At 43.4% G+C, this 22,199-nt stretch overlaps 2 protein-coding genes across 4 annotated transcripts in view; one reads left to right on the top strand and one right to left on the bottom strand.

Moving 5' to 3' along the window:
• LOC139413006 (gamma-aminobutyric acid receptor subunit beta-3-like) overlaps positions 1-6,350 on the bottom strand; it is a 31,895-nt gene extending 25,545 nt beyond the window's left edge. The window contains exons 1-3 of one of the 3 annotated variants that reach the window (XM_071159967.1): positions 5,720-6,022; positions 5,542-5,633; positions 5,336-5,403 (exon numbers count right to left, since the gene is read on the bottom strand). In XM_071159967.1, the coding sequence (XP_071016068.1) occupies positions 5,336-5,403; positions 5,542-5,633; positions 5,720-5,799 (240 nt within the window). In that variant the 5' untranslated portion in view covers positions 5,800-6,022. Of the gene's footprint in view, positions 1-5,335; positions 5,404-5,541; positions 5,634-5,719; positions 6,023-6,307 lie in introns of those variants that run through there. The other 2 variants (XM_071159968.1, XM_071159966.1) reach the window with 2 other exon arrangements.
• Positions 6,351-7,209: 859 nt separating this feature from the next.
• The window catches only part of LOC139413007 (gamma-aminobutyric acid receptor subunit alpha-5-like), a 37,582-nt gene continuing 22,592 nt past the window's right edge, over positions 7,210-22,199 (top strand). The window contains exons 1-6 of the mRNA XM_071159970.1: positions 7,210-8,029; positions 8,672-8,756; positions 8,941-9,065; positions 10,556-10,623; positions 18,408-18,628; positions 21,584-21,666. Of these exons, the coding sequence (XP_071016071.1) occupies positions 8,011-8,029; positions 8,672-8,756; positions 8,941-9,065; positions 10,556-10,623; positions 18,408-18,628; positions 21,584-21,666 (601 nt within the window). The 5' untranslated portion in view covers positions 7,210-8,010. The remainder of the gene's footprint in view (positions 8,030-8,671; positions 8,757-8,940; positions 9,066-10,555; positions 10,624-18,407; positions 18,629-21,583; positions 21,667-22,199) is intronic.

A 22,199-nucleotide genomic window follows, 5' to 3' on the forward strand; every position in this document is an offset into this window, starting at 1 on the left:
GCAATCACACTGCACACTGCCCTAACCCATCTGGACAAGAGGAATACCTATGTAAGACTACATCTCATCATTTAACACCATAGTACCCTCCAAACTCATCATTAAGCTCGAGACCCTGGGTCTCGACCCCGCCCTGTGCAACTGGGTCCTGGACTTCCTGACGGGCCGCCCCCAGGTGGTGAGGGTAGGAAACAACATCCCCACCCCGCTGATCCTCAACACTGGGGCCCCACAACGGTGTGTTCTCAGCTCTCTCCTGTACTCCCTGTTCACTCATGACTGCGTGGCCATGCATGCCTCCAACTCAATCATCAAGTTTGCAGACGACACTACAGTGGTAGGCTTGATTACCAAAAATGACGAGACAGTCTACAGGGAGAAGGAGATGATCGTGGACTTCAGGAAACAGCAGAGGGAGCAGCCCTCTATCCACATCAACGGGACAGTAGTGGAGAAGGTGGAACATGTTAAGTTCCTTGGCGTACACATCTCGGACAAACTGAATTGGTCCACCCACACAGACAGCATGGGGAAGAAGGCAGAGCAGCGCCTCTTCAACCTCAGGAGGCTGAAGAAATTCGGCTTGTCACCAAAAAACTCACAAACTTTTACAGATGCACAATTGAGAGCATCCTGTCGGACTGTATCACCTGGTACGGCAACTGCTCTGCCCACAACTGCAAGGCTCTCCAGAGGGTAGTGAGGTCTGCACAACGCATCACCGAGGGCAACTACCTGCCCTCCAGGACACCTACACCACCCGATGTCACAGGAAGGCCAAAAAGATCCTCAAGGACAACAACCACCCAAGCCACTGCATGTTCACCCCGCTATCATCCAGTAGGCGAGGTCAGTACAGGTGCATCAAAGCTGGGACTGAGAGACTGAAAAACAGCTTCTATCTCAAGACCATCAGACTGTTAAACAGCCATCACTAACATTGAGTGGCTGCTGCCAACATACTGACTCAAATCTCTAGCCACATTAATAATTAAAAATTGGATGTAATAAATGTATCTCAAGCCACTTTAAACAATGCCATTTTATATAATGTTTGCATACCCTACATTACTCATCCCATATGTATATACTGTACTCTATACCATCTACTGCATCTTGCCTATGCCGTTCGGCTATCGCTCATCCATATATTTTTATGTACATATTCTTATTCATTCCTTTACACTTCTGTGTTTAAGGTAGTTCTTGTGAAATTGTTAGATTACTTGTTAGATATTACTGCATGGTCGGAACGAGAAGCACAAGCATTTCGCTACACTCGCATTAACATCTGCTAACCATGTGTATGTGACAAATAAAATTTGATTTGATTTAATTTGATTTCTCTAATGACTGCCTCAACTGGTTCACTAACTACTTCTCAGATAGAGTTCAGTGTGTCAAATCGGAGGGCCTGGTGTCTGGAACTCTGGCTGTCTATGGGGGTGCCACAGGGTTCAATTCTCGGGCTGACTCTTTTCTCTATATACAGTAGGGCAAAAAAGTATTTAGTCAGCCACCAGTTGTGAAAGTTCTACCACTTAAAAAGATGAGAGAGGCCTGCAATTTTCATCATAGGTACACTTCAACTATGACAGACAAAATGAGAGGAAAAAATCCAGAAAATCTCATTGTAGGATTTTTAATGAATTTATTTGCAAATGATGGTGGAAAATAAGTATTTGGTCAATAACTAAAGTTTATCTCAATACTTTGTTATATACCCTTTGTTGGCAATGACAGAGGTCAAACGTTTTCTGTAAGTCTTCACAATGTTTTCACACACTGTTGCTGGTATTTTGGCCCATTCCTCCATGCAGATCTCCTCTAGAGCAGTGATGTTTTGGGGCTGCTGCTGGGCAACACGGACAAAATCTCACGATACATGGCCCCATTCATTCTTTCCTTTACACGGATCAGTCGTCCTGGTCCCTTTGCAGAAAACCAGCCCCAAAGCATGATGTTTCCACCCCCATGCTTCACAGTAGGTATGGTGCATTCTTTGTCCTCCAAACACAACGAGTTGAGTTTTTACCAAAAAGTTATATTTTGGTTTCATCTGACCATATGACATTCTCCCAATCTTCTTCTGGATCATCCAAATGCTCTCTAGCAAATTTCAGATGGGCCTGGACATGTACTGGCTTAAGCAGGTGGACACAGTCTGGCACTGCAGGATTTGAGTCCCTGGTGGTGTAGTGTGTTACTGATGATAGGCTTTGTTACTTTGGTCCCAGCTCTCTGCAGGTCATTCACTAGGTCCCCCCGTGTGGTTCTGGGATTTTTGCTCACCGTTCTTGTGATCATTTTGACCCCACGGGGTGAGATCTTGCGTGGAGCCCCAGATCGAGGGAGATTATCAGTGGTCTTGTATGTCTTCCATTTCCTAATAATTGCTCCCACAGTTGATTTCTTCAAACCAAGCTGCTTACCTATTGCAGAGTCAGTCTTCCCAGCCTGGTGCAGGTCTACAATTTTGTTTCTGGTGTCCTTTGACAGCTCTTTGGTCTTGGCCATAGTGGAGTTTGGAGTGTGACTGTTTGAGGTTGTGGATAGGTGTCTTTTATACTGATAACAAGTTCAAACAGGTGCCATTAATACAGGTAACGAGTGGAGGACAGAGGAGCTTCTTAAAGAAGAAGTTACAGGTCTGTGTGAGCCAGAAATCTTGCTTGTTTGTAGGTGACCAAATACTTATTTTCCACCATAATTTGCAAATAAATTCATAAAAAACCCTACAATGTGATTTTCTGGATTTTGTTTTCTCTTTTTGTCTGTCATAGATGAAGTGTACCTATGATGAAAATTACAGGCCTCTCTCATCTTTTTAAGTGGGAGAACTTGCACAATTGGTGGCTGACTAAATACTTTTTTGCCCCACTGTATATCAATGATGTCGCTCTTGCTGCGGGTTATTCTTTGATCCACCTCTACGCAGACGACACCATTCTGTATACATCTGGCCCTTCTTTGGACACTGTGTTAACTAACCTCCAAAGGAGCTTAAATGCCATAAAACACTCCTTCAACTGGCCTCCAACTGCTCTTAAATGCTAGTAAAACTAAATGCATGCTCGTCAACCAATCGCTGCCTGCACACGCCCGCCCGCCTAGCATCACTACTCTGGACGGTTCTGACTTAGAATATGTGGACAACTATAAATACCTAGGTGTCTGGCTAGACAGTAAACTCTCCTTCCAGGCTCATATTAAGCATCTCCAATCCAAAATGAAATCTAGAATCGTCTTCCTATTTCGCAACAAAGCCTCCTTCACTCATGCTGCCAAACATCCCCTCGTAAAACTGAATATCCTGCCATTCCATGACTTTGGCGATGTCATTTACAAAATAGCTTCCAATACTCTACTCAGCAAACTGGATGCAGTCCATTACAGTGCCATCCGTTTTGTCACCCAAGCCCCATATACTACCCACCATTACGACCTGTATGCTCCCGTTGGCTGGTCCTCACTAAATATTCGTTGCCAAACCCACTTAAAAAAAAAGAATCTTAAATGGAAGAAGTTTGGAACCACCAAGACTCTTCCTAGAGCTGGCCACTCGGCCAAACTGAGCAATCGGGGGAGAAGGGCCTTTGTCAAGGAGGTGACCAAGAACACAATGGTCACTCTGACAGAGCTCTAGAGTTCCTCTGTGGCAATGGGAGAAACTTCCAGAAGGACAACCATCTCTGCAGCACTCCACCAATCAGGCCTTTATGGTAGAGTGGCCAGACTGAAGCCACTCCTCTGTAAAAGGGACATGACAGCCCGCTTGGAGTTTGCCAAAAGGCACCTAAAGACTCTCAGACCATGAGAACCAAGATTCTCTGGTCTGATGAAACCAAGATTGAACCCATCATGTCTGGAGGAAACCTGGCACCATCCCTACGGTGAAACATGGTGGTGGCAGCATCATGCTGTGGGGATGTTTTTCAGTGGCAGGGACAGGGAGACTAGTCAGGATCGAGGAGAAGATGAACGGAGAAAAGTACAGAGAGATCCTTGATGAAACCTGTTCCAGAGTGCTCCGGACCTCAGAATGGGGCAAAGGTTCACCTTCCAACAGGACAACCCTAAGCACACTGCCAAGACAATGCAGGAGTGGCGTCGGGTCAAGTCTCTGAATGTTCTTGAGTGGCCCAGCCAGGGCCCGGACTTGAACCCGATCTAACATCTCAGGAGAGACCTGAAAATAGCTGTGCAGCAACGCTCCCGATCGAACCTGACAGAGCTTGAGAGGATCTGCAGAGAAGAATGGAAGAAACTCCCCATCTTTCCCAAATACAGGTGTGCCAAGCTTGTAGCGTCATACCCAAAAAGACTTGATGCTATAATCGCTGCAAGAGGTGCTTCAACAAAGTAAAGGGTCAGAATATTTATGTAAATGTGATATGTTTTTTTTTATCTCACATCGTAGTTATTATTTAAATATTTTTTTGTTATCTATATTATTATTATCATTAATTATTATTAACACTGCATTCTCAAGGTAAGAATTCCACTGTACTGTTGTATCCTGCGCACATGGCGAATTAAATGGCTTCTCACCTGAAATGCCAGTCCCAGATAGGGGAGCAGCCCAGAGATCATTATTTCTGATAGATACGCGAACAGCTGCTGTGCACATGCTGCACCACTTTCCAGGATGCACACTGCACATGCACAGTTGTAAAAAGTTGAGCCCAGGTGTATTCAAAGACAAGCCACAGATGCAGGAGGGGTAAAGGTGTGTGCGGAGTGTTACTTCAGGTCAATAAGGCAAATTTAATTGAATTGAATTGAATTGAATTGTGTGAGAGAGAGAGAGAGAGAGAGCGAGAGAGAGAGAATGCCCATGTCTAAGTTTCTAATACTCCTCTTTGAAGTGCTGGAGTTGCTGAACATACTGTACTTTTCACTTTCCAATGCCACATACCAATACAGTTAGCACAAATGAAGAACAAGATCAAGGGGAGAATGACTCAGAAATGTTGAGTTGAGTTAGAGTAAAAACACACATACAAACACAAGACAACTGACAAAAGAGTGCAGAGCAGAGTACCACTCTGCATCCTACATGTAGACCATATGTTTTCAGCACTAGTCTGATGGACAGCGGCTGGTATCTAACGTGATATTGGCTGAATACAAACATTGTGAAACATAGTTAGGCACACAATAACTCTAATTGTAGGACATTATTGTATGACTTTGAATGAAAGTTTACGCAGTTCGTGAATCCCAGGAGAAACATATTCAAGTACTATATGAAAGTGGGCAAAGCAAAAAGAACAATTGTGTGAGTCCCAATGTTTACAGTATGGGGGGGGGGGGGGGGGGGGGGTTCACTCACCATGTTGACTTCGGATACCATGTCTATGCTCGCCACATCTATACTCATGCCAACTGCAACAGGGGCCCCTGTAATGCAAATGCAATGGTATTATTTACAATGACAATGAATTCGAAAAATGGCTGCAATATGAGCCCAAGATGTGCGAATCTGCATAGTAAACATGGACACGCTGCAACATGGTTGCCCCACTTTTGAAAACGTACCTCCAAAGTCTGGTCGAAGACGAATATCATATCCCTTTAGTAGTTTGTCCACCGTCTCTTTCACAAAAGACATGTTCCCTGGTTCATTCACGCTGAAACAACAACAAAAAAGATAATGTTTACTACAAAATTGCACGTTCGTTTTTCCCGTCACACTTTTACTAGAGAAATCACTCACCTTTGTGCGCAACAAACGACAGCTACAATCACTGGTGCTGAAAGAACACTAAATAATTTTCCACTCAGAAAAGCCCACATTCCTTACTGTTTAGGTGGGAAAAAGTGCAACGCAAAAACGGTACAATATGTTTACAAATCAGATTATTCCATTGGCAAGTTCTCGTGGAGGAAGTCGTTGGCTTTTCACACCCTTCAGATCTGTTCGGTTTGACATCCCTCGTATTTCGGATTTCTCTCCTCTCTCTCTATGCAACCGGGAGACATGAAAGAACTATACTCCTCACTGAAATGTATGTAGGCTACTGGCAAAGACGCCACCGGTGGAGGCAGTAAAGGTAATGGCTTGGATTGGAGCCAACCCCGCTCACTCCAGATATTCATCTAATTGACTCTAAACCTGAATATGTTCTAATCCCTATAAGATTTCACATAATGGGCCAAATAGATATAGGCCTAGACTGAATTGCTATACCTGATGCAAAGTGTCATAGGGGGTCTATCTCCCTTCCTCCAAGCCCCATTCAATAATCAAAATCGACAATTCGAGCCCGTGGGGACTGTCAGTCTAACTGACTGATGTACTTACCTGGTATCATAGATTGCAAACAACTTCTTGTTTCCATCGACAGCATTCCTGGGGGGGGGGGGGGGGGGGGGGGGGGGTTGGACGAAAAGAGGAAATATGACTCAGTACAACACTTTCATTTACACCTGCACAGTCACACAAGGTGATTATGATTTATATATACGGTGATAACGCACACCTGGTAACATACAGCACAGTGTAAAGTCTGTAATTGAGTCAATTTAGTTGTAGGCGTCGCTATAGTAGGTATGCAGTGGGTTAATTGTTTCTGGACCATGTGATGTTTTTATAATAGGACACACTTGGCATACTCTCTTTCCCAAACACTGGAAGTGCTTTATATGATAAGCATTGTACTTTATGAATGAGTGTTTTCCATGCACATGTTAGTTTCAGCACCACCCGATGGAATTACGGTAAGGTCAGAACGCGCTATAGGGACGGAGCTGTACAGCTCAAACTTGGAGCTGAAACACTTTAGCACCACTTAAATAACTCAGACATACCTAGCAATTTACAATACAGTGCAACATGTGTCTACTTGGTGCAAATAATTCACGCATTATAGATATGTCAAACTGAACTGTCAACTATTGATTGTAATGAATACCGTGCTACAGTAGAGTGAAATATGATTAGTCAGCATAATGTTCTGTCAAAAGATATGGAGTTAGAGTACCCTCTCATGGCAATTGGTATAACGACTTTGTTTGATGTAGTATAACTGTAAAAAATAAAAATAAAAAGTTGTTGTTGATTTATTGCGATCCTTCTTTTAATATTTTATATCTCGATTTCCTCTAGTCATTACCGTTATAATTCTCAATGATAGACCTTAGGCTGGTGACTCATCGTGGCATAATAGGTCGGATCGAAATCATAGGCAGTACTCTGGAGGTAGCAGTACCATGTGCATTAAAGCTATAATAAGCGGTCATTTTCTTCTCAACAAAGCTGACGCATTTCCCACTGAATGAGAGAAAAGGCTAGGTAAACAGAGAGGACCAAAATTGAACATGTAGCTGAATAGGTAAACCGTTTTATTGGGTCCTTGGGATATAGCCTTATTTTTTTCTTCTTCTGGATGGATCAACCCACTGCCCCTCATTCATTAAATTGATTTCGACTAGACAGTATATTAGCTTGCGGGAGAGGATTACGTTTCAACTAATCACAGCAATGTGCATAGGCTAGAGTAGCCTACAGTGGCAAGTAAGATAACAGGGGAAAGTTAAGTGACGCTTGGAGTTCCTGGAGGATCGTTTTCACTGTCGCACCTATGATAACGCACCGGTTAGCAAATCGTTGCAGTGTGTGCATGTGAGCGGCAACTGGAGGTGAGTGTGATTTCTGATTTAGATGGGGCGCCGGGCCGCTAGTCCGCTCTGAGTGGACAAATTACTTGAGACCAAGGGTATGTGACACGAAAAACGTTGTTGTCACGAACAAAGATGAGGGCTCGGCATTAAAACCTCTCATCTCCAAAAGGCGGGAAGGAGGTGGCAGCACAAGACGCAAACATCTGCTTGACATGAGTAAGAAGTCAGTCAAGCAAATCAGGAGAGAACAATACACGATCGAGACTGCCTGCGGTGGCAAATATAAATGGAGAATATCTATATCCCTCTGAAGGAGCAGCAGCATACCCTTGACTTTCACTGCTGCGGGTTTTGTATCGTTTTCTAACCTGGATTTAAATCAAAATGATGGCTCTCTCTACAGGTAATTAATTTCCAACCCTCTTTTATGCATGAGGATGGCATCAGAAGCACCCTCACCCTCCTTCCCTCTTTTGTTAGGGGGGTATGAGTGGGGGGGGGGGGGGGGTGGTCTGGGGAAAGGGAACAGCGAGGGTACATCATTAGCCTACATTGAAAACCTATTGCACTGCCTGCGAATTCATACGCAGTGAGGACCACCAATACAGTGCTACTGCGAACACGAACAGTTGCAGCAAAATGGGGAGATGTTATAATACTGCTGCAACAAGGTGTTTAGCATTGGGCAAAATTAATGCACACAAGGACGTCAGCCAGGAATGTAGAAAGACATGATTGGTATATTCACAGTTTCAAACAGTTATTGTATCAAGGTTAGCCTACTGATTACTCTTGTAGGTCCAATATAGGGCTGCTAGTTGAAAGTGTGTGTGGTCAGGTGTGTGTATTGGGGAAGGGTGGGGTACAGTATAACACCAACGTACCTACAGTATCATTAGTGTACTATAGTGTTAGTAGTACTGTAGTAATAATTGTCTGGTAGGAGTATAATGTAGGAGTATAGTGTAAAAGGATAAGTAGGAGTGGAAGTATGATGACAATACTACTGAAAGTACTGATTGTGGATTATATGTTGTTATTCCAGACATAGAGGACAAAATGCCCAGCTTTTCTACAATGAAACACGTGTGGATCTCTGTCTTGCTGGTGTGTATTACATGTCACGTGGGGTAAGTGAAACGTTTACAATCCAATCTGACTATAAACTGCATTACATCCTCATTTGAACAGTAGATATACTGTACATGCCCAACTATGATGTGCTTTATTTCCATCAACACTAGCCTTGTCAAGCAGTCTCCATGTTACAGTATGTGGAACTAACCAGCCTGATTGATGTTCTGTCTTTCCCAGTCTTGGCCAGACCACAGCAGAAGCATTGAAAGAGGCAGAGGCTAATGACAACATCACCATCTTCACACGGATACTGGACGGACTGCTGGACGGCTACGACAACAGACTCAGACCAGGACTTGGAGGTAATGTATACCGACTTACAGACCACTCTGATCCAAACTCATATCACTAGAGGTTACAGTACAACGCAGTACAATGCAATACAATACAGTACAATGCAGTACAGTACGATGCAATGCAATACAGTACAGTACAATGCAGTATTATATCCGTATTAATTTTCTTGGGGCAAATGTCATTCACTAATACTCTTGTGTTCCGGAAAATCCCTTATTTGACATTAGATTTCCTCAGAGTACACTCAAGCCAGGTGCAGCAGAACCATTGTAGCATGTTGATGCAGGAGATTTATAGAACCAAAATACAGTGTGAAATGTGGATTTTTCTGTTTCAACGTACAGTTTGTCTTTGTTAAAATGTATACTGAAATGTATTTTGGTTCTTTTGCAACTTGAAGGGATTTGATGGGAAAGAGAAACACTAAGAGAGTGTGCCTGCGTGTGCACTGATTTAAAGCAATTCTATTACTGTAGCCTAAAGACTATGCAGGTTATGCTGCAGCAAATTGACCTGTCACAAGAAGAAAAGTTACCGGCTGATGAGATGATAAATGCATTGTGAACTGCGCTCCATACCGAGAGGTGCTGTGTGGGGGGGGGGGGGCAAGCTCTGGGGCGTTTTCTTTTTGGTTGGGGGCCCCCTGGAGGTCACCTCTCCCCCAGATAGCATATGAACACATCATGAGCCATGGCAAAATGTTTAGCAAATTAACTTTAAAACCGCAACATTTTCTCTCAGTTTCATGGCAAAATGTTTAGAATAGCATGAGATAAGCTATTAAACTTGCTCGGACCTTGAGGGGGGGGGGGGGGGGGGGGGGGGGCGCGTGAAACTGCAGTATGCCAATGCTTAGCCTCATACATAATTTGTGATCCAGCATAGCATTTTCCCCCTCTGTAAAATCACACTCGATAGACTTCTTGGATTCAGTGAGAAAAATAGACGAGACTGTTCTAATATACAGAATTGCATTGACTGGAATACATTCCAAGAGCAAAGCAATCACAGTAATAGATCAATCCTAAGTGAGAAGGAACTGCACTGCCAACAAGCCATATATATCACACAGCCCCCCTCATGACCACCACCTCCATCTGCAAAAAGTAACCTTGAGATCCAGACCTCTATTCAGACGAGAGAGAGAGAGGGAGTCGAAGAGTGTTCACCGGAAGATAGAAATATCTTGCATCTCTTAGAGGAAAGAAAATGCTCTTCCACCGATTTGTTCTTAGTGATTTTTTTATCCATTCCCCCCGTTCTAAATCTTGTTTTATAAATGTCGCTAATGTAACACGGATACATCCAACATGGATGTGCCAAAATGGGGTTGGAGAACAGAGCTGCACTCACTTCCTCAGAATGGTTTCTGTCATAGAAGGCTGTAAAGATTTGAAATGGAAATCTCGATGATGATTACTCATAAATTGAATTTGTCCCTGTCCCTTGTCTCTTCATGTTCACGGTCATATTCCAAACCCCATTCTATCCACAGAAAAGGTCACGGAGATCAAAACCAATATATTTGTCACAAGCTTTGGCCCAGTTTCAGATACTGAAATGGTGAGTCAATTTACAGCCCATTTCATAATGCACGGTTTCAATGACGCCCATTAATGTAATTATTTGCGATAGGAGCAACACCAAACCCTCCTGTAGATGTTACGAACACACAATTATCCTAGATGCATATACATGACATGTATTCATAGTTTTTTGTTAAGTAATACATCAATACTTTTATAAAGAAATACATGATGGGCCTGTTTTCCAGGATGCAGATTAAGCACAGTTCTGGACTGAAATGTTATTTCAAAGGAGAATCTGCTTTTAGTATTTTTTTGTTACAGTTTATTATCTTAATTTGACCAGTTTCTCACAGCAGGAAAAGAATCCTGCAGCAACAGGAAATGTGAATTATTATGTGGATTATAATTCATGGATATTTTTGTGGGCGTTGATACACTTTTTGTTAGGGCAAATCAAGTCTGACATTTTAAGGTGGGAATTGCAAACTTTAGAAAGCTTTTTATTCTCATAGTTTATACAGATTGTAAATCAAATATTTTTTGGGGCCAAAAATATGATTCTATTACTGATCGATTGATTATGACTTTGCAGATCACCCATTCTGTAGAAACTATGACATTAGAACGGTTCAGAACTTTTGTGAAACATCACAGCACAGTTGAAATATATATGGCAAATGGAAATCCAACATGGATGGTGTTAAGAGATACAGTTGAAGTCGGACGTTTAAATACACCTTAGCCAAATACATTTAAACTCAGTTTTTCACAAGGTCAGTTAGGATCACCACTTTATTTTAAGAATGTGAAATGTCAGAATAATAGAAGAGAGAATGATCTATTTCAGCTTTTATTTCTTTCATCACATTCCCAGTGGGCCAGACATACACTCAATTAGTATTTGGTAGCATTGCCTTTAAAATGTTTAACTTGGGTCAAACATTTTGGGTTGCCTTCCACAAGCTTCCCACAAAAAGTTGGGTGAATTTTGGCCCATTCCTCCTGACAGAGCGGGTGTAACTGAGTCAGGTTTGTAGGCCTCCTTGCTCGCACACACTTTTTTAGTTCTGCCCACAAATTTTCCATAGGATTGAGGTCAGGGCTTTGTGATGGCCACTCCAATACCTTAACTTTGTTGTCCTTAAGCCATTTTGCCACAACTTTGGAAGTATGCTTGGGGTCATTGTCCATTTGGAAGACCCTTTTGTGACCAAGATTTAACTTCCTCCTGACTGATGTCTTGAGATGTTGCTTTAATATATCCACATAATTTTCCATCCTCGTGATGCCATCTATTATGTGAAATGCACCAGTCTCCCCCAAAGCACCCCCACAACATGAGGCTGTCACCCCCGTGCTTCACGGTTGGGATGGTGTTCTTTGTCTTGCAAGCCACCCCCTTTTTCCTCCAAACGTAATGATGGTAATTATGGCCAAACAGTTATATTTTTGTTTAATCAGACCAGAGGACATTTCTCCAAAAAGTATGATCTTTGTCCCCATGTGCAGTTGCAAACCGTAGTTTGGCTTTTTTTATGGCGGTTTTGGAACAGTGGCTTCTTCCTTGCTGAGCGGCCTTTCAGGTTATGTCGATATAGGACTCGTTTTACTGTGGATATAGATACCTTTGTACCTGTTTCCTCCAGCACCTTCACAAGGTCCTTTGCTGTTGTTCTGTGATTGATTGGCACTATTCGCTCCAAAGTACGTTCATCTCTAGCAGACAGAACGCGTCTCCTTCCTGAGTGGTATGACGGCTGCGTGATCCCATTGTGTTTATACTTGTGTACTATTGTTTGTACAGATGAAGGTGGTACCTTCAGGCGTTTGGAAATTGCTCCCAAGGTGTAAACCAGACTTGTGGAGGTCTACAATTGTTTTTCTGAGGTCTTGGTTGATTTCTTTTGATTTTCCCACGATGTCAAGCAAAGAGGCACTGACTTTGAAGGTAGGCCTTGAAATACATCCACAGGTACACCTCCAATTGACTCAAATGATGTCAATTAGCCTATCAGAAGCTTCTAAATCCATGCCATTATTTTCTGGAATTTTCCAAGCTGTTTAAAGGCAGAGTCAACTTAGTGTATGTAAACTTCTGACCCACTGGAATTGTGATACAGTGAATTAAAAGTGAAATAATCTGTCTGTTAACAATTTTTGGAAAAATGACTTGTGTCATGCACAAAGTAGATGTCCTAACCGACTTGCCAAAACTATAGTTTGTTAACAAGACATTTGTGGAGTGATTGAAAAACAAGTTTTAATCACTCCAACCTAAGTGTATGTAAACTTCCAACTTCAACTGTATGGGAGGGGTTGACTAGAGCTTAAGGGTGGGACTAATAACAACAAGATAACAAATGTAAATACCTACTGTGTCCGTAAAATGTATATAGGTTCAAAACTTTAGTGAAAAAGCACGGTAAAAAATACAAGGCAAATAGAAATCAAACTGGATGGTCTTCAGAAATAGGCGGGAGGGGTTGAGGGTAGTGGAAGGATAGGAGTGAAAACAAATAAAAGATAACTATTGCAAAATATATTGTGTCTAAAATGTACAGTGCCTTCAGAAGGTATTCAGACCCCTTGACTTTTTCCACATTTGTTAGGTTACAGCCGTAGTCCCTTTACTCAGGACTTTGTTGAAACACCTTTGGCAGCGATTACAGCTTTGAGACTTCTTGGGTATAAAGCTACATGCTTGGCACACCTGTATTTGGGGAGTTTCTCCCATTCTTCTGTGCAGATCCTCTCAAGCTCTGTCAGGTTGGATGGGGAGCGTTGCTGCACAGCTGTTTTCAGGTCTCTTCAGAGATGTTCGATCGGGTTCAAGTCTGGGCTCTGGCTGGGCCACTCAAGGACATTCAGAGACTTGTCCCGAAGCCACTCCTGCGTTGTCTTGGCTGCGTGCTTAGGCTCGTTCTCCTGTTGGAAGGTGAACCTTTGCCCCAGTTTGAGGTCCTGAGCGCTCTGGAGCAGATTTTCATTAAGGATCACTTTGTACTTTGCTCCGTTCATCTTTGCCTCGATCATGACTTGTCTCCCAGTCCCTGCCGCTGAAAAACATCCCCACAGCATGATGCTGCCACCACCATGCTTCACCGTAGGGATGGTGCCAGGTTTCCTCCAGACATGATGCTTGGCATTCAGGCCAAAGGGTTCAATCTTGGTTTTATCAAACCAGAGAATCTTGTTTATCATGGTCTGAGAGTCTTTAGGTGCCTTTTGACCAACTCCAAGTGGGCTGTCATGTGCCTTTTACTGAAGAATGGCTTCCGTCTGGTCACTCTTCCATAAAGGCCTGATTGGTGGAGTGCTGCAGAGATGGTTGTCTTTCTGGAAGATTCTCCTTTCTCCACAGAGGAACTCTAGAGCTCTGTCAGAGTGACCATTGTGTTCTTGGTCACCTCCCTGACCAACTCTTCTCGACCGGAAGAGTCTTGGTGGTTCCAAACTTCTTCCATTTAAGAATGATGGTGACCACTGTGTTCTTAGGGACTCCAATGCTGCAGAAATATTTTGGAACCCTTCCCCAGATCTGTGCCTTGACACAATCCTGTCTCGGGGCTCTTCAGAGATGTTCGATCGGGTTCAAGTCTGGGCTCTGGCTGGGCCACTCAAGGACGGACTTCCGGCGCCGACAGAGATGGCCGCCTCGCTTTGCGTTCCTAGGAAACTATGCAGTTTTTTGTTTTTTTACGTGTTATTTCTTACATTAGTACCCCAGGTCATCTTAGGTTTCATTACATACAGTCGAGAAGAACTACTGAATATAAGATCAGCATCAACTCACCATCAGTACGACCAAGAATATGTTTTTCGCGACGCGGATCCTGTGTTCTGCCTTACAAACAGGACAACGGAGTGGATCCTATGCAGCGACCCAAAAAAACGACTCCGAAAGAGAGGGAAACGAGGCGGTCTTCTGGTCAGACTCCGGAGACGGGCACAGCGCGCACCACTCCCTAGCATTCTTCTTGCCAAGTCCAGTCTCTTGACAACAAGGTTGATGAAATCCGAGCAAGGGTAGCATTCCAGAGGGACATCAGAGACTGTAACGTTCTTTGCTTCACGGAAACGTGGCTTACTGGAGAGACGCAATCCGAAGCGGTGCAGCCAACAGGTTTCTCCACGCATCGCGCAGACAGGAAAAAACATCTTTCTGGTAAAAAGAGGGGCGGGGGCGTATGCCTTATGACTAACGTGACATGGTGCGATGAAAGAAACATACAGGAACTCAAATCCTTCTGTTCACCTGATTTAGAATTCCTCACAATCAAATGTAGACCGCATTATCTACCAAGAGAATTCTCTTCGATTATAATCACAGCCGTATATATCCCCCCCCAAGCAGACACATCGATGGCTCTGAACGAACTTTATTTAACTCTCTGCAAACTGGAAACAATTTATCCGGAGGCTGCATTCATTGTAGCTGGGGATTTTAACAAGGCTAATCTGAAAACAAGACTCCCCAAATTTTATCAGCATATCGATTGCGCAACCAGGGGAGGAAAGACCTTGGACCATTGTTACTCTAACTTCCGCGACGCATATAAGGCCCTGCCCCGCCCCCCTTTCGGAAAAGCTGACCACGACTCCATTTTGTTGATCCCTGCCTACAGACAGAAACTAAAACAAGAGGCTCCCACGCTGAGGTCTGTCCAACGCTGGTCCGACCAAGCTGACTCCACACTCCAAGACTGCTTCCATCACGTGGACTGGGAGATGTTTCGTATTGCGTCAGATAACAACATTGACGAATACGCTGATTCGGTGTGCGAGTTCATTAGAACGTGCGTTGAAGATGTCGTTCCCATAGCAACGATTAAAACATTCCCTAACCAGAAACCGTGGATTGATGGCAGCATTCGTGTGAAACTGAAAGCGCGAACCACTGCTTTTAATCAGGGCAAGGTGTCTGGTAACATGACCGAATACAAACAGTGCAGCTATTCCCTCCGCAAGGCTATCAAACAAGCTAAGCGCCAGTACAGAGACAAAGTAGAATCTCAATTCAACGGCTCAGACACAAGAGGCATGTGGCAGGGTCTACAGTCAATCACGGACTACAGGAAGAAACCCAGCCCAGTCACGGACCAGGATGTCTTGCTCCCAGGCAGACTAAATAACTTTTTTGCCCGCTTTGAGGACAATACAGTGCCACTGACACGGCCTGCAACGAAAACATGCGGTCTCTCCTTCACTGCAGCCGAGGTGAGTAAGACATTTAAACGTGTTAACCCTCGCAAGGCTGCAGGCCCAGATGGCATCCCCAGCCGCGCCCTCAGAGCATGCGCAGACCAGCTGGCCGGTGTGTTTACGGACATATTCAATCAATCCCTATACCAGTCTGCTGTTCCCACATGCTTCAAGAGGGCCACCATTGTTCCTGTTCCCAAGAAAGCTAAGGTAACTGAGCTAAATGACTACCGCCCCGTAGCACTCACATCCGTCATCATGAAGTGCTTTGAGAGACTAGTCAAGGACCATATCACCTCCACCCTACCTGACACCCTAGACCCACTCCAATTTGCTTACCGCCCAAATAGGTCCACAGACGATGCAATCTCAACCACACTGCACACTGCCCTAACCCATCTGGACAAGAGGAATACCTATGTGAGAATGCTGTTCATCGACTACAGCTCGGCATTCAACACCATAGTACCCTCCAAGCTCGTCATCAAGCTCGAGACCCTGGGTCTCGACCCCGCCCTGTGCAACTGGGTACTGGACTTCCTGACGGGCCGCCCCCAGGTGGTGAGGGTAGGCAACAACATCTCCTCCCCGCTGATCCTCAACACTGGGGCCCCACAAGGTTGCGTTCTGAGCCCTCTCCTGTACTCCCTGTTCACCCACGACTGCGTGGCCACGCACGCCTCCAACTCAATCATCAAGTTTGCGGACGACACAACAGTGGTAGGCTTGATTACCAACAACGATGAGACGGCCTACAGGGAGGAGGTGAGGGCCCTCGGAGTGTGGTGTCAGGAAAACAACCTCACACTCAACGTCAACAAAACTAAGGAGATGATTGTGGACTTCAGGAAACAGCAGAGGGAACACCCCCCTATCCACATCGATGGAACAGTAGTGGAGAGGGTAGCAAGTTTTAAGTTCCTCGGCATACACATCACAGACAAACTGAATTGGTCCACTCACACAGACAGCATCGTGAAGAAGGCGCAGCAGCGCCTCTTCAACCTCAGGAGGCTGAAGAAATTCGGCTTGTCACCAAAAGCACTCACAAACTTCTACAGATGCACAATCGAGAGCATCCTGGCGGGCTGTATCACCGCCTGGTATGGCAACTGCACCGCCCTCAACCGTAAGGCTCTCCAGAGGGTAGTGAGGTCTGCACAACGCATCACCGGGGGCAAACTACCTGCCCTCCAGGACACCTACACCACCCGATGCCACAGGAAGGCCATAAAGATCATCAAGGACATCAACCACCCGAGCCACTGCCTGTTCACCCCGCTATCATCCAGAAGGCGAGGTCAGTACAGGTGCATCAAAGCTGGGACCGAGAGACTGAAAAACAGCTTCAATCTCAAGGCCATCAGACTGTTAAACAGCCACCACTAACACTGAGTGGCTGCTGCCAACACACTGACACTGACTCAACTCCAGCCACTTTAATAATGGGAATTGATGGGAAATGATGTAAATATATCACTAGCCACTTTAAACAATGCTACCTTATATAAATGTTACTTACCCTACATTATTCATCTCATACGCATACGTATATACTGTACTCTATATCATCGACGGTATCCTTATGTAATACATGTATCACTAGCCACTTTATACTATACTATGCCACTTTGTTTACATACTCATCTCATTTGTACATACTGTACCCGATACCATCTACTGTATCTTGCCTATGCTGCTCTGTACCATCACTCATTCATATATCCTTATGTACATATTCTTTATCCCCTTACACTGTGTACAAGACAGTAGTTTTGGAATTGTTAGTTAGATTACTTGTTATTACTGCATTGTCGGAACTAGAAGCACAAGCATTTCGCTACACTCGCATTAACATCTGCTAACCATGTGTATGTGACAAATAAAATTTGATTTGATTTGATTTGATTTGATGGACAATTCCTTCAACCTCAGGGTTTGGTTTTTGCTCTGACATGCACTGTCAACTGTGGGACTTTATATAGACAGTTGTGTGCCTTTCCAAATCATGTCCAATCAATTGAATTTACCACAGGTGGACTCCAATCAAGTTGTAGAAACATCAAGGATGATCAATGGAAACAGGATGTGCCCATGAGGTCAATTTTGAGTCTCAAAGCCAATGGTCTGAATACTTATGTAAATACATTTTTTTATTTATATTTTTTTTAGCAAAAATGTCAACCTGTTTTTGCTTTGTAATTATGGGGTGTTGTGTGTAGATTGCGAAGGATTATTCATTCTTCAATCCATTTTGGAAAACTGCTGTAATATAACAAAATGTTGAAAAAGTCAATACTTTCCTGAAGATAACATGTAGAAGCTGGAAGTAGAAGCTTAAGTGTTGTTGTTTGTTAGTTTACTCCAATGAGGAGAGGGGTTGTAAGGTTAGTCGAAAATATAAAATAAAATAATCAACAAAATAATAATATTTTTAAACCTTTTTAAATCTCAGGTACACCACACGTTGCATTTCCTCCTGCACAGGAACATCCTCTGAGTCTGAGTGATCAAATTAAAATAGCAGATCTGTATGTGTCCATGTAATTGGCTCCATGGGCTTTGACTCTTGAGTGTTTTCACCATGTATCAACACCATGTTTCTCTCCACCTTAGGAATACACCATCGATGTGTTTTTCCGACAAAGCTGGAAAGATGAGCGCCTGTGTTTCAAAGGACCCATGGAGATGCTGCCTCTGAACAACCTCCTGGCCAGTAACATCTGGACCCCAGACACATTCTTCCTCAACGGGAAAAAGTCTATCGCCCACAACATGACCACACCGAACAAGCTACTGAGACTGAAGGATGACGGGACGCTGCTCTACACTATGAGGTACCAACCACGGGACCGTTCAGTGCTATTTCAGTTAGAAATGTATCACATAGATAGGAGTAATGTAGAATGGGGAATCGTGTCAGGTCTATTCATCGCATTTCTATCTGATAGAAAGGTATGGTGTAGAACAGAGATAGGATTGTCTGTCATTCTAAATCAGTAATCATTCATCACATTTCTATCTGCAACGTTCTATATGTTTCACCTCACTGAATACATCCTTGAATTTGGACTCTGACCATGTGGACTGACCAAGAGAAACTCTGACCCTGAACCATAATCCTTAAGAGTCTATTTACACACCCATGCGTCAAACTAAGTAACATAGTAAAAATATCTCCATCAAAATCTGTCAGTTTAAGCTGGAGATGTCCGTTTCTTTGATTGGGCTGCGTCTCAATCCACCACATCTGCCTATGTCAGAATTCCGCATCTATGGTGGAAGGTGGCCGAGCTGCAGCAGTGCTTTTCAGACCATGAGACATCCCCAAAATCGATTTTCTCACGAAAACCTCTGTAGCGTCTGAACCGTTTGGGCTACAAACTAATATGACCCTACTATGGAAAGGAGAGATTCTCACAAATATGATGGTGTTCTCCGTTTTGGATTTATGATCTCCACAAGTGTCACTCGTCTGAAGGTAACTGTTAAAAAATAAATGAATGGGGGAAAAAAGGGGGTTAAATATGTATCCAAAAAACAAGAATATTTACTTAGCTTTCTTATATCTCTTAAATATAGGAAAGACACTTCAAAATCTGTTTGGCCATTTATGAATGTGTTATTCAATGCATTTCTATGGGCTATAGTAGTAAAGACCAAATTAAATATTTTTGTGGAATACCTACAGGGGTCCTACAATTCCAAATCAAATAGCTAAATGATCCATGGTATGACCATCATAAAACAATTCCATATGTTAGCTGAACCTCCCCTTCCCCACCCGAAAGGCTTAGACTTATAGAGAATAATATCTGAGCTTTGTGTCTGAAAAACAAACGTTACGCTCACTGAAATACAGCCAGCCACGATTCACATATGGCCCTGAACTGGTTTGGTTATTGTTGTTGTCTGTGTGTAGGAGGTAACAAAAGCCTCTGCACAGCTGTTCTACTCAGCCCAGCTCTTGGTAACGTAGGCTCAGACAACTTTCTGTTCTTTTGTTCTTTGTGATGCTGTATTATGTATGTTATGGAACACTGACCAATATGTGGCAGATTAGATGAAATATTCACCCTTGAATTCATAATAGACAGGAACAGGAAGTGATGACAACCAATAGGAATCATACGAATAGATCAGAACTTCCTGGTATCATTTTAGGAGGTATAATTTATTCCATATCAATACCACAAACTAAGATCATCTTAATGCCAGATAAACAGATGCAAGAGAAATAGATTAACCATATTAACCCCTTACGGCCATGTGACCGGGCACTATTTGGCACGATCAGGCATCGCCGTCGCTGGAATCAAAGTCTGATGAGTGAAAGAAGAAGAAGCGGATATCAGGCCCATCATTTAAAAAGATAACAGATTTCCCAACGACTCAGGAAATGAAACATCAGGACGTTTCTGCTTTTAATCGGTCCGGTTTTACTCCTGTCTCCTAATGTATTTCCATTACCAGGAAGGAGATTAGCGCGCTACCTAGATTTATTGCATGGTCCAGCCTTTCAGAATCCACCGACATCAGGGGAAAGCTCCTTCTCTCCAGTGGAGATAATGACTAAATGTGATTGCATTCTCACCCCCCCCCCCCCCCCGAATTCCCGAAACATTAGCCCGAGAGCAACAGAGTTTTCAGAGCAAGTCATACATTTGTCGCCACAAATAATTCATACAGTGTTCTAATCCATTTCCATCATAATGTATGTGCTTAACGAGAACAGGCTGCACCCCATTATATTATGATGCAGAAGAGGTTAAAGCACGAGAGCATCATGTAGTATTCTCATTTCCATAGCAAACTGTACCTCTGATGCATGAAATAAGCATATTAAGGAACTAGTGCAGTCTTTTTGGCATGTCCATTACTTTGACGTGCACTGGTGACATCAGCACATAACACGTAAATGTTAATCACACAACAAATGCAGGTTCATTATTGTGAATGCAAAAAAATGGATTACATGGGATGTTTTAGAATAGATGACACCTGTTACATGTTACTTGAGGGGGGATTTGTAGCCCTAATTTTGTAAGGGAAAAAGGCAGCTCTCTATGCATGGACCTACATTAGGATATAGCTTATCATACCTGTACCTATACCAATATACTTTCCTTGTGAGACAGAAAAAGCAGGTTATTCAATTTCCAGTCCTGCAGTTTCTCTTATAACCACATGATGGCAGCCTTTCCTGTTCATAATGCAGACCAATGAGAATTGGGCTTCATATGATCCAATAAGATCTTGAAACATGTCAGCTGTTTCTGACACATAGAAGCAAAGTAATAACATTGAATAATGATGCAGTGAAGTGAACACAACCTGAGTCCATATGGTCCTCAAGGACTAGAGGTGGCCTCATTTCATTGTTTTATCAATGTGTTACTATGTGTGGTTACTTTGTGGAGAAGTTCTCTGTGAATACACTCTTGACATACAGCACATGGGGGATTTGACATGAACCACAGCCGGGAATTCACAAATAATACAACCACCACAAGATGGCAGTATAATCCATGTAATGCCATGTGCTTGGATCAGGGTGAATTCTTGGTGTTTCTGTCTAGAAATGATGAAGCCTACAAGGGGAGAAAAAAAATTAAATAATAAAAAATAAACCCTGTGATGTAATCGTACAGGCATTGTGCTATCTATGCAACTAACATTAGCGCTGGAGACGAAGATGTCGATGATGACGGCAGCACTGGATTTGTAATGAACAGGATTATCACAGTAGGAGATTTGGGTTTATTGTCTTGATATTTTGGGTCTTTCTCTAGGTTAACCATATCGGCAGAGTGTCCCATGCAGTTGGAGGACTTCCCAATGGATGCTCATGCTTGCCCTTTGAAGTTTGGAAGCTGTGAGTACAATGCCATGTGTTGATATTCAGTGTATTACGCTTTGCCACCCCAATAATACAACGGCACAGATCCCATACGTATAAACATTACTAGGCCCAGACTTCTTATGATCGGAGTATGAGTCAATGACAGCATTATTTATACCTCGGTAAACCTCCAACTCAGCAAACTACCAAATCAATTCCTCTAAAGAGACAATTGAGCTTGCACAGTATAGGATGGTACCTATGGAACAAGGAAAGAACACAGGATCCAGCCACAACGACGGCTCCGCAATAAGGAAGGACCTGAATCCTGAAGCCGGAGGAGCTAAACCTGGTTCAGTTAAACTAGGTGGAGGGTCAAAAGGTTTATCCATCCTTTAATCAAATTGCTTGGCCTTAATTACCTCAGGTAACCTGGCCCTTAATTACCTCAGGTAACCTGGCCCTTAATTACCTCAGGTAACCTGGCCCTTAATTACCTCAGGTAACCAGGCCCTTAATTACCTCTGGTAACCTGGCACGTGGCCTGTGTCCTCAGCACCTGGGCT

The sequence above is a fragment of the Oncorhynchus clarkii genome, chromosome 7 (genome assembly GCF_045791955.1).
Source record: "Oncorhynchus clarkii lewisi isolate Uvic-CL-2024 chromosome 7, UVic_Ocla_1.0, whole genome shotgun sequence".
NCBI classification, from domain to species: domain Eukaryota; kingdom Metazoa; phylum Chordata; class Actinopteri; order Salmoniformes; family Salmonidae; genus Oncorhynchus; species Oncorhynchus clarkii.